Source organism: Daktulosphaira vitifoliae, unplaced genomic scaffold (genome assembly GCF_025091365.1).
Source record: "Daktulosphaira vitifoliae isolate Bord-2020 unplaced genomic scaffold, ASM2509136v1 Scaffold_3, whole genome shotgun sequence".
Lineage (NCBI taxonomy): Eukaryota > Metazoa > Arthropoda > Insecta > Hemiptera > Phylloxeridae > Daktulosphaira > Daktulosphaira vitifoliae.
Window position 1 is genome coordinate 38680185 of NW_026099574.1, and position 17403 is coordinate 38697587.

General features: G+C 28.5%; 2 protein-coding genes across 3 annotated transcripts; both read left to right on the forward strand.

Annotated features, from left to right (window-relative positions):
• Positions 1–352: 352 nt before the first annotated feature.
• On the forward strand, positions 353–10152 carry LOC126900244 (uncharacterized). Its single transcript, XM_050675823.1, has 7 exons — positions 353–492; positions 2383–2437; positions 3174–3406; positions 3505–3582; positions 3662–3716; positions 9577–9806; positions 9908–10152. The coding sequence occupies exons 1-7, from the start codon at positions 421–423 to the stop codon at positions 9980–9982; spliced, it is 798 nt and encodes a 265-aa protein (XP_050531780.1). The 5' UTR covers positions 353–420; the 3' UTR covers positions 9983–10152.
• A 96-nt stretch (positions 10153–10248) lies between these two features.
• Positions 10249–16117, forward strand: LOC126900250 (uncharacterized). Of its 2 annotated transcripts, XR_007702823.1 has the most exons (5): positions 10249–12872; positions 12938–13309; positions 13389–13543; positions 15594–15734; positions 15814–16117. XR_007702823.1 is itself a non-coding variant. In XM_050675831.1 (4 exons), the coding sequence occupies exons 1-3, from the start codon at positions 12694–12696 to the stop codon at positions 13260–13262; spliced, it is 381 nt and encodes a 126-aa protein (XP_050531788.1). In that variant the 5' UTR covers positions 10249–12693; the 3' UTR covers positions 13263–13309; positions 13389–13543. The 2 variants fall into 2 exon arrangements, 1 of the variants encoding a protein (XP_050531788.1); XM_050675831.1 differs by lacking the exons at positions 15594–15734; positions 15814–16117 and having other exon boundaries at positions 12938–13054; positions 13178–13309.
• Positions 16118–17403: the final 1286 nt, after the last annotated feature.

A 17403-nucleotide genomic window follows, 5' to 3' on the forward strand; every position in this document is an offset into this window, starting at 1 on the left:
TTTATTGAAGGAATTCTTCAATTTTAAGAAAAATGTCCCTCTCAAATCAAAATTTTCAAACCTACATCGAAAATTTTATTAAAAAATATATATGACAAACTATTTTACTCTAAATTTAATAAAAATAAAAAAAGTTGATAAATTAGAATTATTTAAGTATTCTGAATTACATTTGTTAATCTATATAAAAAGAAACTTAAAACTTTTTGATTAATGTAACAGTTGGTGACATCAAAAAATAATGCAATACTATATTTTATTTTTTCAAATTGAGACTATTAATAGCTAAGAAAAACAGATATCTAAATATTTAATAAATACCTAAGTATTTTATTTATTTCAAAGCATTTGTAAATTAATTGTAAAATCTATACTCTGTAATTATATTTTAAAGTTACGTTTCTGTTGAGTTTGACAAAAATGTCAATAGTAAATTGTGTAATAATAAGTATATGTGTTGTTTATGGTTTATCAATCGTAAATGTTTTATCGGTAATGCATGATTACGTTTCTTCAAAATTATAAACCTATAATTTGATTTTAATTTGAATGGTGACTGAGCATCAAATTTTAAATTTCCTTAGAATAAAATGATTAAAAGTGTTATTAATTGTTTTTACTGAATAATTTTAAATATATTTTATAATCTTTTTAATTCATTCCTAGTTAATTCTTCAACACTTGTTTTTTTTTTTGACTTTAAATAAACAATTTGACCCAGTCTCTCCTATATATTAATATTACAGATATAATTAAAAATTTTGTTGGATATACATCTATTGAATGCGCTATCAAGGATTTTTATATTAATATGGTTACACCAACATCGCTATTGTTGCATCTATTAGATGCTAGAAGGTGTAACTGACAACACATATAACTACATAACATTTTATACTTTTTTTTTTAATCAATTTTGACACTAAAGATCTATATTTAAAATGTGTTTTATGTTATTTTTCGGAATTACAAAAAATATGATTTTTTTTACTAAAATTATTTTAAAATTTGAAGATAGCTATTTTAAAATATTGGTAAGGGGCACTTGATATTAATGTAACAATGGCGTTAAGATAAACAAATAATAAGATTAAAAAATATATATATATATTTTTAGTTATAATAATATATAAAATTAATATGGGAATTTATTTATATGAATATAATTTAATACAATATTTAACGTAATTACAATTATATAAATATAAAAGTGAGTTTTATGTGTTTTATCAACAGAGATACCATCTAAGATATTTAATACATCTGTAAATTAATGTTGATATAATAAAATTGATAATTTGTGGCTAATATTATTTAAAATTAAAGTTATATTAAAAATATTGAACTCAAAAAACCACTAAAATCGCAGATACGTATTTTGTGGACAATGTTATCATTATCAATGCTAAATATATACTGACACCCTGATCGAAAAAAAATCCTTATATATCCCTATTAACCTTATACAAAATAACTATAACTAAGAAATATCATCACATTTTTTCAGTCTACATATTATGTAGTACATAAGTTAAATAATGAATTTCTCAGAGGTCAAGATACCAATTAATTATATTCTCTTATTTTTAAACATTTCTATTCCTTATACTAAGTTCTTTGTAATTATGTACGTTTTTAATTAGTGTTATGGTTTTAATGTAATATGTCAATATAAGTTCAATGACAGGAAAATTATCAACTTTCTGATTTTTAACGTTTATTAAGTACTTTTTAAACCTGATACCTATATTTCTTTTTGTTTATCTTACGTAAAATTCGTTACAACTTTTACATTATATTTTTTAAATGCCCGATTTCCCTCCATATTCTACTTAATTTTACAGTTACCTAATAATTTTTTTAATCATTACTTTCAATTTTTACTAAAATAATACCAACATTTTGAACAGTTTTAGCTAGTCAATTCAAATACCCGAATAATATAATATGACCCACCTAATTACTTTTTGTTCCCCCACGATAGTTAGGAGGAAAATAAACACATCTTAAATAAACAATTAATAAGGAATATAATCTTTTATGAACACATATAACTTCATAAAATTCTACAAATTTTATAAAACATAAAAAATAACACTAACCATAATTTAGTAAAATTTATTATCGACTAATGATCATTAAAGCTGTTTTCAAAATAAAATGAAAACAGCAATAGAATATAAGTTAATGTTATGATTATTAGGTATTACATCTTCTTCTTATTCTTTTACCTCGCCTTTATCCCAATTACTTGGGGTCGGTCACCCTTATCCTAAACTTCCACTTGACACGATCTCCCACATAATCTAAGCAAACATCACCTGTCCGCATATCACATTCGATAATTTATAAAATTCACATTAATATTTTTTATTTATACAGGTTGATATTTCATGTGTAGACGATTGGAGTAAAATTATCGTAATATTCAATGAAGGTATAGTACATCTCCATTTTAAAGATAAAAAAATAATTAATTAATCAATGACAAAGTATATCTTACAACCAATTAAGGAAATTATCGATATCAAGTAGAATCGAGTTATATCATGATTTCATTTACCTTTAATATTTAGATTTTATGTTCATTAAATTTAAGTTTATTCGAATATAATTTGATTTATTAGTATTATTAATGATATTAATATTTATTAATTATTAACTAAAAATGAATTAATTATTAAAGTTTAAAACATTTGAACACATATATCTGTCATAGCAATCTTAATTTTTTCAAACAGTATATTCGTTGTACTATTTATTAACTAAAATGATTACATGGCGTAGTTTAACCTCAAAAAAAAAAAAATGTTACTAATATATAACATGAAAAATATTAACTTATCTTATTGAATAAAATTAATTAATTTTAATAAAAATAAAAATAAAAAATATCATCCTGTATGCGAAATATGTGGAGTAAAAATCACAGTGAGTGAAACATATACTCACGGAAAGCCGAAGATACACGGAAGAACGCAAGACTAAAAAATTGTCCATTCAAGTACGACGATAGGAGCAGACTCGGAATAAAATAAAAAAATGATTAGATTCCTAAGAAAAACTCAACTATGTGAAAAATTTAAATCGTTACATAATTGTATAATATTGAAGAATTAGTTGTAATTAATTACAGCCAAAATTGTACTTAATAATAAAATAATATTTTTTAGATGGGTTAGCAGCAATAAATTTAGTTGGAGCTTTACATATTGCACGCCATTTTTCTTATAAATTTTCTTTTGAAGATATTAAAAACATTTTCAGTAACTGCAATGTGTATTCAGATGAATATATTACGGCATTTCAAATACAAACTGGTTTAAGAAAATATTTGAACAAACGTGTTCAAATTAAAATTATAGTCAATTTCATGAAACAAGCTTGGAAAAAAACAACATTTTTGGTTGGTTGAACATTATAAAACATTCAATTATACATCACGAAATTTCTAAACAAATAGTTGATATAAATTATATTATTGAGCATCATATTTTTTTTTAGGAAATTAGATGTACATTTACAAAACAGCAGTTGAACAATGCATTTAAATTAAAAGATAGTAAATCATCAAAATTTAAAGTAAGTAAAATACATATAATTATTAAAAATAATTTTTAAATCGTCTAGTGTAATAACTAATGTAAAGTAACTATTTTAGTTCGAACCAGAAAGCCCAGAGTATATAAATGGCGTACGTATTGAAATAAATAATGGTATGTAAAACATTTAAAAAAAAAATTCTTTATTAATATTAATTGAAAATATTGACTATTAAAGTAATACTTTATGGTAGAGTGATAATGGAAAAGCTAGGGTACTCCTTCCTTACACTCTTGCCTATTAGAGGTGGGTTGTGGAGGGATGTGGCCCTTCATTTATTTCATTTTCATTGGAAAATGAAATAAATAACTTTAACAATTCAATATCAGAAATCGAAATAAATGAAAGCTAATTGCAAATAAAAATGTACGAATTGTTATAATCTTATTAGCCTTATGCACAATTATTTTTGTCCGCCACCAAAAAAAATTATATTTTTAAAATCTAGAATACTTGCTCTACAATATCTATGAATCGTTACTTAGGTAAAATAGTGTAATTCTTAGTATTATACATTTTAATTTCTAAAACTACTAAAAACATACTCTATTTTAGTAGAACTATCATTAATTTGCCAAAACATTTTTTTTTTATTTTATTAAAAATAAAGTTTAAAGGCGTTAAAAAAAAATTCGATAACAAAATTTTTAATTTGTTAACAAAGTTGACAACGAAAGACCTTTTTAGCTTCGATGCGAAGCTGAGAAGGTATTGGTTTTACTATGATGTGTTTTTTTTTTTGTGTCTGTTACCACTTTTTCTCAGCTCTCACAGAACGGATTTCTTTCAACGATACGTCAAAAGATCACAAATCGTATCTAGTCGAAGACATTACCCTTCAAAATTGAAAAAATTTCCCTCGTTCCCCGTAAATGGGGGAAACCTCCAAAAAAATTACAAATTTAAAAATCGCTAATTTTCGAAATTTTTTCAATTTTTTTTACTANCGACCCCCCTGTGCTGGGTTTTTTTGTTAAAATAACCGTAATATAATCATATCTATACTTCAAACTTCTATAGTTAACGACCGGATTAACATGTGACCTTGAAATTTTATATTTTGTCTAAGCAATATACTAAAATTGAATTTTCATAATTATTTTAANAAAATAATAACTTTTTCACAAAAAATTAACTTTTTCAACTTAACTTTTGAAAATGTTCCACAAACTGTGCACGGCAAAATTACATTCCTACGCATTTATAAGTAGTATTTTATTATTTAAACTATCTGTTTTCGATTTATCTATTTAATTTAACCTTCCAATAGGCGCGGGTATGAATCAGATACGCAGCAGAAATGTTTATTTACTGTTATTCGGTNTATTGTGAGGATATTTTAAAAAGGGACTTATGAGCGCCTAAAATTCGCTTTCAGACCACTGTGCACGGCAAAATTACATTCCTACGCATTTATAAGTAGTATTTTATTATTTAAACTATCTGTTTTCGATTTATCTATTTAATTTAACCTTCCAATAGGCGCGGGTATGAATCAGATACGCAGCAGAAATGTTTATTTACTGTTATTCGGTCCTTGGTGGGCTTTCTATCTCTGGTCTACTCTTATCTTTCGAACCCACAAAATCACTGGGTATAAATTAATTTTTATTGAAATTTTTTATTTATTTTTTTTTGTTCTACAAATCCATGAGCTATACCAAGTAAACTATACCAATAAATTTATCTGGCTTTTTAATATGTATATTAGGGTGTCCCAGAATTTTGAAGTTTCGGAAATGCTTAGTGCATACCCCTCAAATTTATTTGTATACATATGAAAAAGAACACAAAAAAATTTCAGGTCGATCAAACAAGTTTAACCCGTGCCGACTTGGGGTTGAAAATTAGTTAAAAAAGGGAAGTTTTTCAGTTATATGCCATTTACTCGTTAATTAGTGCTCTCACAAAAAAAAATATAGGAAATAAATTGTAGATATAAATGTTGTGTATAACTTAAGTTTCTATAATTTTTCTTCTAAACTTAACCACTAGTTTTCTAGAAAAATTGAAAAATAAGTATTATTTTGCAAAACTGTCGAAATTGGGATATTTACGAATATTGAATCATATCTGACGAATCGTTTATAATAAGAAGTAATATTTCATATAAAAATTGTTCGAATTTTAATTTTCTAAACAAAAAGTAATTTTATTTAAATAATTTTACTCTATATGTAGATAATACAATAATATTATTACCGTACTTCATAAGAAATTTTGTAGTAACATACCAGATGATAAACGAAATTAACCAATATTACTCATATATTTTGTAAAAATAAATATTAATCATGTTAAAACAATAAAACGATCGCCCCAATGAAAATTTTACTCATTACTCATTCAAATTAAAATTTGAACAATTTTTATATGAAATATTATTAATACAACTGATTTCTGTGCCAAAATTAGAAAACTCCACTGGTAAAGAACAAGCACGAGCTATTTGGAATCTTGAAGATAAAGTGCTAATTTTATGCTGTGATACAACAGCTTCCAATACAGGACGAATTAATGGCGCATGTTCCTTATTAGAGCAAAGACTTGATAGAGAGTTGCTTATTTTTGCTTGTCGCCATCATATTTATGAGCTGGCACTAAAAAGCGTTTTTGAATTAAAAATCAGTCACATGACTAATAGTCCCGATATTCCACTATTCAAAAAATTTAAAGAAAATTGGAAAAATGTCAACCCCACTGAGATAAAATTTTATAGAGAATTCGTAGAAACTTATATAAGCACAACAAAAATTGAAGCTCTACTTGAATTTTACCATGCTGAATTAACAAAAAAAATTGTCAGAGATGACTATCGAGAGCTGATAGAACTTTCAATAATATTTTTAGGAGGAGATTCAGAGAAAAAGTTTAAAATTAGGCCACCAGGAGCAATGCACCAAGCGATATGGATGGCAAGAGCTATATATTCTTTGAAAATATCACTACTTAGTTCTCAACTAAATATTACTAGCCAGGATAAAACCGCGTTGCTAGATGTTTGCTTATTCATTGTTACTACTTACGTGAAGCCTTGGCTTAAATGCGTTCTTGCAGTATAATCACCTCATCAAGGCTTGTGTTTTTTAAAGTCAAAATTTTACTCATTACTTTTGAATTAAACGACGCAAATAATACCAATAAATAAATAATAAACAACTGTCGTAACACAAATAAGAGTAAATTGGACTACGATGTATGTATGATGCTGATGTTATGTCTGCTAACTAGGTATTCACGTGTGTGTAATCATACAGCAGTTACCGTACTCGGCTGAAACTCCGGGTTAGTTATGGGTGTCAAAAAGCCGTTGTTATAGGAAGGGAATAAGGGTAACATCTAGGTATGAGGTGCAGACGAAGTGCAAGATACAAGTACTCTGAAATAACGGGGACGAGAGTAAGTAGGTTAAAAATGAAAAAACACAGACTTTAATTTAAGCAGTAAGCCGGACAGTGACAACAGAGCACTGAGACTAATGAATGACACAAGGCTCTGGAGTCGAATGACCAAGACGACCAGGTCTCTTGGGTTTTTATAATAATTTGGACTATTGCCAATTTAGAAATAAATGTTAATTGTTAATTCATCAGTCTTAGGAAGCGGATATGCTGTTTGTACTTTATTATAATAAATTCTCACAATAATGGTAACGTGACACCATCACACTACCTATAATTAAATAATAGTTGCAGAATAAATATTCATGGAGATATTTTTAAATAGATCTTTCTATCTTTTTTTAAAGTCATCCTTCGTTTTATCACCACTGTAGAACAGCGCCCTAATGTTACGGACATAGAAAAGTTTTATTATTTAGCTGGATGTTTAAAAGACAGTGCATCAGAGGCAATAAGCGGAATACCAGTTTCAGGTGACAACTATAAACTTGCGTGGATTATGACGTTGAAGGCACCTTTCGACAAGTCGCGTTTAGTCTCTGTAACATACGCACGGATGAAGTGAAACTTCTTTCGTTATGAAGATATCGCCTAAAAATTACATCTATAGTGGTTCTTTAAAATTTTTTAAAAAATTAGATAAAAATTTTTTTATAAAATTGAGCATAAAAAAAACCGTGATGCTGGATAATCTGTTTTTCTTTTTTCCTCTATAAAGAAGTTTCACTTCATAAATCAAAAAATTATTAACAGCATCGAAATCGTCTAGCTGGTAAATATACAATGATATAGGCGGTTTTCATCGTATGTGCATATGTTACAAGCACAGACTATATGAAAACAGATAGTTCACTTGACCGAGAACAATAGAAAAAAAAACAAGCTCTATGATTGTCATATAGTCTGTGATACAAGTCATCGCATACATTTATCGCTTTATTAACTAGTGCCGGCAACAACCTACTGAAAGCGATTAATTATTACGTTTTGAACTGAACAATGTGACTCTTGTTATCGTCCAGTGTTCGCAGTGCTATAAATTTAGTAAATTACATTATGAACGGTCACATGATTTATCCGTATCAAGAAAAACAATTGCCAGTCTTCTCATCCGTTTATCGACGATCGTAGTTTAATATATGTCGGTAGTCGATTATTTAATGCTGAATTACCCACAAGCCAAAAGCACTGAATTTTATAGGCCAAAATATCATATTTGTCAAAATTAATTATTCATCATTGGCATAAATGCAGTGATCACAACGGTCCACAAACCTTGTCGATAAATACGCTTAATCGATCAATAATAAGTAAATGTGTCATTTACATTAATTTGATAGGAGTAACTTCACGACCGCTAACATCCGATTTACCCACATTACGAGTATTTGAATGTCGTATTTTCTCCTGGGTTCGTGTAGATTTCACGGAACCCTTTGTAATGAAAGAGCATAGGTTAAGAAAAGCACGAGAGTACACGATTAAATATTAGTCAAAATATATTTTAAACTAATATACGTGAGGAAGTACATAAAAAGTGTACGATAGTTATACGCGAGGAAGTAAAGTACAAGTATATCGCCGGATCGGTTCGCGTCACCCGCGGTCACTCGACGTCGCGCGACCTGTCGGACGAGGAGAGGTAGCTGTGTCGCGGTCACCATCTAGCGGTAAAGCTCGAAGTGCAATGCGACTGTATCAGTATATATAATAAAATCCTGTCTATAATCAACATTTAGTGGATTGTCTTCTCATTGTTCACCTTTTAGTGAAAACACAATCGACCCATCTTTTATATTTAACTAAGTAAACGTTCATGTAGGATACTAAAGGTCATCCTGGGACCTAGATATTCAGTCAATGTTTTTTTACAATGATATTGACAAAATAAAATTTAATAAACCATAATAGAAAATCAAAATACCAATTAAGTCATCATTTGATAATTATAATAATTTGACAAACCGATCTTTAAATTTTTTATGAGCTGAAATCGGATAACTAATAATACATTGGTAACCACTAGTTTATGCAATCAGATATTAAAGTATTTAAAGCAATGTACTACGATTACATCATCAAATATTTAGTATATAACCAGAAATCACACAATTCTAATAATCCCAAAAAATATATATTAGAAAACTTTGGTCTTACTTAATTGTTTACATAAAATTATAACAATAACATTCAGTTTTTAAATTTTTAAAACAAACAATTTTTAAAAACTTCCCAAAAAGTTTGTTATTGAAGTGAAACTTCTTTATAGAGGCTCCGAAAAAAAACAGATTATCGAGAGTCACGGTCGGCTGTAAAGTATATTTTATATTGTAATTTAGTACCAGTGCATGTTACGAATACGCACGGATAAAGTGAAACTTCTTTCGTTATGAAGATATCGCGTGAAAATTGCATCTATTGAGGTTATTTAAATTTTTTTATGCACAATCAAAATTATTTAATACATTTTAAATAAAATTACTTTATTTTCGAAAAATTAAAAAAATTTTATCGATTTAAATAACTCTAAACAGTAAACAAAGGAATTAAATTGTTACTATTCACTTTTTAGATAATACAGCTATGGTCGATTTTAAAAGCGCTCTTTGGATAGCCCGTATAATTAATTCAAATATTGATGAAGAATTAATGACTAAAATATTCAATCGAGTTGAAGTAGCAATCAATGAAAATTTGAATGTTTTTCAACTTTGTTCTGGAATGGCTTTTATAAAATATTTTAAACATGTGAGTGTATATTCGAATTTGATGAAAAAAGTTTGGGAAAAAACAACAAGGGAAGTAAGTCCACATTAGAAAGAAATTTTAATACATGATTACTAAAATAATACAATCATAAAAGTACTACACAGGAATGTTTTAAATTCAAATAAATTTTTCAGGAAATAAAAAAAAAATTTACGGTTGAAGATATTAAATTCATATTTAGGTACAACGACAAACTACTAATCAATTAGAAGATCTCTTATTCTAAAATTACCTCATAAGTGTATTTAACATAAAAAATATTAAGTTTTTCAAAATAAATTTTAATTTTAAATTCATACAAGTGTAATTAGTAAAAAATAAAACGATATATTATCAAACACCATTACTTAAAATTAAAATAAATATTAATAGCTCTATTATGCTGGTTGAAAAGTTGATATCGTTATTTATTTTTTAAATTAGATCATTTTTTATTAGCTAGTTAAATTTTTTTATTGCTATTCAAAAAAAAAAAATTAAGGTGACAACCTTAAAAATTATAGCAAATGCATTAAAAAATTAATTAGTGTTTGATAAAAAGAAAAATACATTATATGTTTCATATATTATATGAAAGTACGAAAATAAACGATCGCTTAGATCCCTTGGGATCCTGTTGACGATAGGAGATCTAGTTATACAACCTTAGTTATCTATCAAATGTAGCTGAAAATTATTAATTTTATTGAGTCATTTTTTCTTTTTTCTTTATGTGTCACTGAATATTAGTGACTAGCAAATTATTTTTAATACCAATACACGGTATTAATCGTGTAAAGTAGTTAGTAAAGTATTAATTCTTGATATTTTTTAAAAGATAATTTTTATTTAAGAACAACACTATATTTTAAATATTATCTTTATTTTAAAGGATAGTCTGAAAATTGTACAAAAATTGAGTATTTGTATTTTATTTGTATTAATAATGATTTCTAAGACAAAGGCACATACTATTAAAAAAAAACAGGAGCACAGTGTGGACGTGGCATAGTTTGGATAAGTATAGATGTTTAATAGTTGAGAATCTTGGTCAAAACCAAGAATCGGAAGCTACCCGACGTCTGCCCAAATATCGTCCCTATCTCTTTAAATGAGTTTTAATTGCCTGAAAGAGACACAGGCAATCGTGTACCTTAGTTACAGGGGATAGATTATTAAATAAAATTAGACTATTGTTTTATGTCAACGACAAAGTAAAGTTATATTTTAGATGTTTAGTAAATATAAGTTATATGTAATGTACAATACGTCTGACCTGAATCCTAGTACAGTTGGTTAGTAGGTATATCCAAGTGAGACGGAGTTGGTTGGCTATGATGACAATTGGCGATAGACGGGTCGTTGAATAAAACAAGTTAAGTTATAAATAATATAAATAAGACTAAAGTAATAATATTGAAAACTATGCCTATAACGGCCACTCAAACACAACTACCCTTTGTTAGTTTGACTTCAGTAGCTCCGGGTTACAGACGAGTAGAATTGTTACATCAGCATCTCCCTCTATGCTAATTAATATGTATTACGAATTAAATAAATAGAAATAAAACGTGTGTAATATAAGTTGTAAGAACACAGTAATAAATGTTCTTACACCTCCCTGTGGGTGGTGTCCCCCCGCCGTCACCAGGTGGTGACCGTTCCTTAGGTTCCCTCTCCACATTTTCCGTTATGAAGCCGTTATTAAGGGTGGCGGTTTCCTAGGTCCCTTCCCCTTGCGTAACACACTTCCTTCCTTCCCTTTCGAGGCAGGAGTGAAGTGCGTCTGTTTGTTTCTTACCTGTGCCTTACCTCCTTTTCCGAGTGGCACTGGTGATTCTTCAGCCTTCCTCTTCCCAGATTTTTGAGAAGTAGATTTTTTCACATCCTTCTAGGCAACAGTCTGTGAAGCAAACTCTGACCATTCTAAAATATAAACTTCGCTTCAGTTCCTCCAGTTTGGCTATGCTCTTTTCGTCCACACTTAGGAACAAAGTTTGTCCTTTCGGGCCAAACTTTGTCTCATGGTGGACTTTCCAGATCGCCGTGTTCAGCCCTGGGTTTTGTTTAGCCAAAATTTCCAAGATCATCTTGGACTTTTTTGGCAGCCTTGGTATATGATATAACATACCGTGAATGTTTAAAAATATTTGTCAATAATGCAAATTGTCGTTAGCGTTTTTCGATTTAAAACTAAAAAATTTGATCAAATCTGTTTAGAGATATTTAAAAAACACTTTGAAAATTTTGTTGAAATCTTTTTATTTTTGACTGATTTATGAGCCTTTTTGCTTTTTTTATTTCCACGTACATAGTTTTTAGTAAGATATGGATTTTGCTTTTTGCATGTGAATTTGCTTAAATTTTATGTTAGTTAGGTAGTTTTTATTAAAAACACGTAATTTAAAGATTGTATATATGATTATTAAATTTTCTTTCGTCTACCTGTTGTTTTGAATAATAATAAGTAGATTATAATGAAGTATAATTGTGAAAACGCATAAGTAATTTTGTTGTCATAATATTATTTTTCCATTATTATTATTTAATTTACAAGTGGGAATAATTTTCTGGTAAACTGCTTTTGGAGTTTTACTAATGTCGTACGTCGGTAGTGCCCCAACGTAGATAAAAAAGTTTTACACAAATTAATTAATGTTTATATATATATATATATATAATGCACACCTGGCAGGATTTTAGTATTCGGCGGGTTAGTTGCTCCTGGTTACCCACATGTTGATTTGTATCATTGCCGTTCGTCGGAGTATTCAATTTAATAATTTTAACTTGATTTATCTTTTCTTTTTAGTTGTTTACTTATTTGTCCATGCTATAAACAAGGCCTTACGTGTTATTAATCGTCATTTTCTATTCCGCGTATTATTTTTTGAGACTGCCTAATATAATCTTCGACTTTAATAGTTGTTATCCTGTTGATATGTTTTCTTCATTTTTAAATTTTTTTAATTTCAAGTCTGATTCAGATAAAGTTAAATCTACGAATCCACTTAGTGGGAAAACATTAAATCTCAATAGTCCTGAGGCAAGAGCTCTTAATATTTTTAACCAGAAATTGTCTATTTCTCGAAGAAATAATGGAAATAATACTCCATTTAGGTAAGTGTATGGTATAAAAATTAATTATTAATTTGATAAAAAATTTTATATCATTTATTTTGCAGACCAAATTATAATATAGCTGAAGTAACAAGTCCTGGATTTAGTTATCGAATAGCTCAAAAAGCTCGAGAAATGAGATCTACAACGCCAACTTCTGATATTTCAAATTTATCAGTATCGTATGCTTCAGATTATGTTATATTAAGAAATTATGTTGTTTATAAGTTCCTCTTATAATATTTGATACATAATTAAATTTTTTAATAGGAAATACTTTTAATTTGACAAATAACTTTTTTTAGAAACAATTCTAGTAACAGTAATTCTACTCCACATGAGTTTCAAAATTTAGTAGAGAAAATCCTAATGATAAAAAGCGTAAATTAATGAAAACATTAGAAAATTTTGGTGTAAGAAACAGAACTAGCCAAGAGGTATACTTCTATGTTAATAAAATTTGATAAAGTAAAGACATTTATCATAAATATACTAAAATTAATTTTTTTTTAATAGTTTGATTTTGATAATTTTGTAAATTACCGTAAAAATGCTATTGAGTCAAATGACCGAATTATTCCATTGAATGGTATAGATAAAACAAATAGAGAAATTTCACATTCACCATATATGACACCAAAGAATAATCATGTTATTTTTGATAAAAAACAGTAAGCATATAATAATTTACTTTTTTAAACATTGAAAATACTTTTTATATTAATATGTACAGGAAATCATAAAATTAGTTTATCCATAAATTAACTATTATGGTAATAATTTGACTTATAATATAATAAATTTGTTATTAAGTTATACAGAAGCTTGCTTACTGGAAAGTAAAATTTTGATTTTTGTGTTGGTATTTGGTTCTAAAAAAAAATATATTAAAAATGTGAAACACCATCAACTGTAATAAAGAAAAAGAAGTACAATGGTAGTGGTGGTAGCAAAGGGATGTTGTTAGGTGGGAAAGGAAAGAAATGTAACACAGGTGACCAATGAGAAAATAATAATCGTAGCGGGCGTAGTGTAAAAAGGATGGACAGCAATGGAAAGTAAAAGTGGCTATAGATACCGGGCAGTGACTACAATAAAATGAAATAGAAAGGGATCTCGGGGTACATATGCTTGTGTAAAGACGTCTAATATGTGAATAATATGGAATTATAAAGAAGGGTCACTATCTAACTCCTGCACAGAAACGCGTACACTAATTTCCGGCGAGTCACAAGTATCGTATTTCTTTTTAAAAATATTTTAGTTTATTCTCAATGACCTATCTTGTTCTAATTGTTTATTACTAAAAATTCTTCAGTAAAGGATCTATTATAGACTTATTATATAAACAAATGTTTCACTTACCTCTGACTATCCTGATAAGGCAGATATTCTCTTGAGATGAATGATGTAGTTGATGTAACAATTCAAATAACATAACAGTCCTGTGCAATAAATTATTTCCAAGTGGCCCACGTCTTTTCAGTCGTCCAAAGAGTGATCTAGGGTAGATGCGAGGTCAATTTCGGTTCTTTAAATAATAGATTATACAAGTGTCCTACACTCCGATTGCCCGCACTGTGGCTGAGATCAGACAAGCTAGTCGATAAGTGGAGAGACACTTTTTAGTTGTTTATTTGATTAGTATAATATTTCGACTCTGATTTATTTGTATTTCGTAGCTGGATATATCAACGCGAGATCTCAAATAATATCTTTGTCTTTATGCAAAGACCCTTATGATATGTAGCCTACTTCTTTTCAATCACCTATAGGACGACCTAGGTTAGATGCGACTGTACTATAGATTTATGCACGATAAGTTATGTTAGTGTCCTACACTCCGATGGCCCGCACTGTGGCAGAGATCAGACTGGCTAGTCGATAAATGGAGAGACACTTTAGAGTACGCTTATAATTAGTTGGAGTATTAACTATAATATTATTGTGCTAGTACTCTGTCCAGCCAGGATGTGGCGCTTCAATAAGTAATAGAACACAATGCAATCTAGTCATGTAACCTTTTAGTATGCTTATATATATATATATATAAATGTAGATAAAAAGAAATAAATAAACACCAATATTTTATATGTGTTAGAATATTTATATCACCAAAAGTATTCAACCGAAAATAAGATGTAAAATATTTTCAGTAATTACGAAAGAGAGTAAAAATAGTGCAGATTTTATATAGAATTGTAACTAAGAATGAAACATAAACTCATGCACATTCACTTTGTGTATCTTGGTTGAGAGTTGCAGAGAGCCGTAGAGATGCAGAGATAGAATGGCAAGGCGACCCAGTGTCCGCTAGAGGGATATTCAGAAACCGCGAAAGAATCACGCAGTAAAAGAACCACTGTAAGAGAAGCGAAGCCCAGAATTTGGGGAAAAATTGCCTTTTTATAGCCCGCAAAACTGGTTTAGCGATCTCTGGGTGAGATTCTTGAAATATTTTTTGTTGTATTTGATTGGTTAATGTGATAGAATCTTTTACGTGGGCGTTTTATGGAATGCGTAATAGGATGGTTAAATCTTGTGTAAGGGTATTATTTTATTACTCGTCTTATCCCCGGGGAACACTGATTTGGTGATATATTTTATTAAATATAAGTATTTTATTTGGAAGCAGATTTTGGCAATAATGAGCAATTTTTGAGTTCCTAATTAATAATTATGCGTGATTAAATATTAATATGTATTCTGTTTTCATTTTAGAAATAAGAGACAGAGTGATACTGATGTTAATAGTCATCATTCATATAAAAAACCTATAACTCTCAATAATGAAATTTTGAGTTCTTATAGTTCAAGCAAATTTCTTCAGTCATCAAGACAAAAAAAAAACATATCCTATTGGTTAGTTTACTAAAATTATTTTAATATTTCAGTTAATAAAAAGTTTTTTTGTTTTAAAAAATTTCTTTATTGTTTTTAGACCCAGAGGGTGATGATTCTCCTTACCGAAAACATTGTAAAAGATGTACTTGTTTTGGTTCAACAGTATTATTAACCAATGATAATGATAAGTCAATTAAAATTGACAAATATACAGAAACTAATTTAGCTGGAGATCTTGTAATAGTTGCACCTAGTAGAATATTCAATAGAAGTGGAAAAACACAAGTTTTTAAAAGAATTAGTATAAAAAGTGTATTAGATGAATTATTTGATGAGCCAGAACCTACACCTTTCACAAGTATTGAGAAAATAGAACAAAAAAAGAATAATACTGTTAAAGAGGGTATTTTTTTTTATACATTTTTAATAATAGTAAGTTTCTAAATAAGAGTAAAATTCTGTAATTATTTCTGTACAAGCTTTGGTAACATGGTGAGCGGAAAAAATGTGGTAGAAATGAATGATAGAAGAGACAATACTTGATTTTCAGATACTCTATTTTAACTTTTAATTATAATTCAATAAAATAATTGTTAACACATAACTTTCACAATGGTTACATAGATTTACGATTTACTTATTAACAGGTGGTTTGCAAAACTTTCGCTGTGACATATCGTTGTTTTGACTTGCACTCTGCCATTTTCAAACTGTCTTGTCACGGTAGTGGAATGGGTTGAGTCAGCAAATTTCATTATATTATACGCCAACATCAATATTCTGATACTCTTAATATTAACACAATTATTAACAAATTTAAAAAAACAATAATGTAGTAATTCATGGGTTTGTACAAATTTTTAAAGTATTAATCTACAATATGGTTTTAAAAATATATGATTATACAACAGCTACTTGAAATAAAATAAATACAATTTAAAAACTACAATTTGGATCTCCTCCAATGTTTGGAAACTCATCAGTAGAACAAATTAATACTAATGTACCAGCACCCAATAATCCAGGACCTAAATTAGTTTTTGGCAGTCAAAATACTGACATTAAACCTCATCCTTAAGCCTCATCAAACCCTACCATGATTTTTGGTAGTAATACAATACAATTGTATTTCAATTTAATACTTCTAGTACTAAAACCAATGAAAAGCCAACAGAAACAACTAACAATGCTTTTCAATTTTCTGCTGCTAAGACTGTTCCATCATTTGGTAACTCAACAACTCAAGGTTTTGGAGACAAACCAGCGTTTCAGTTTAATGCTCAAAAAACAGATGACCAGAAATCTCATTTTTCATCACCGTCCTTTGGAAATCAAACTGCTGCTGTTGCTCCTTTTAAATTTGGCGGTGGTGAAAAGCCTGCTGTATTTGGAAGTACATTTACTTTGCCAAATCAACCAATTGAGTTCAGCAATAAAATTGAACCATTTAAATTTGGTGCTTCTACTAATGCATTTCAGTTTAGTTCCAATAAAAATGACAGTGGCCCTATTAAGTTTGGTCAAAGCTCAAATACATTTAATTCTTCTGGAGGATTTAGTGGCTTCAAAATATCAATTTTATTGCTGAACTCAATTGGTTGATTTGGCCAAATTTAAAAGGAGCAACAGCAGCAGTTTGATTTCCAAAGGACGGTGATGAAAAATGAGATTTCTGGTCATCTGTTTT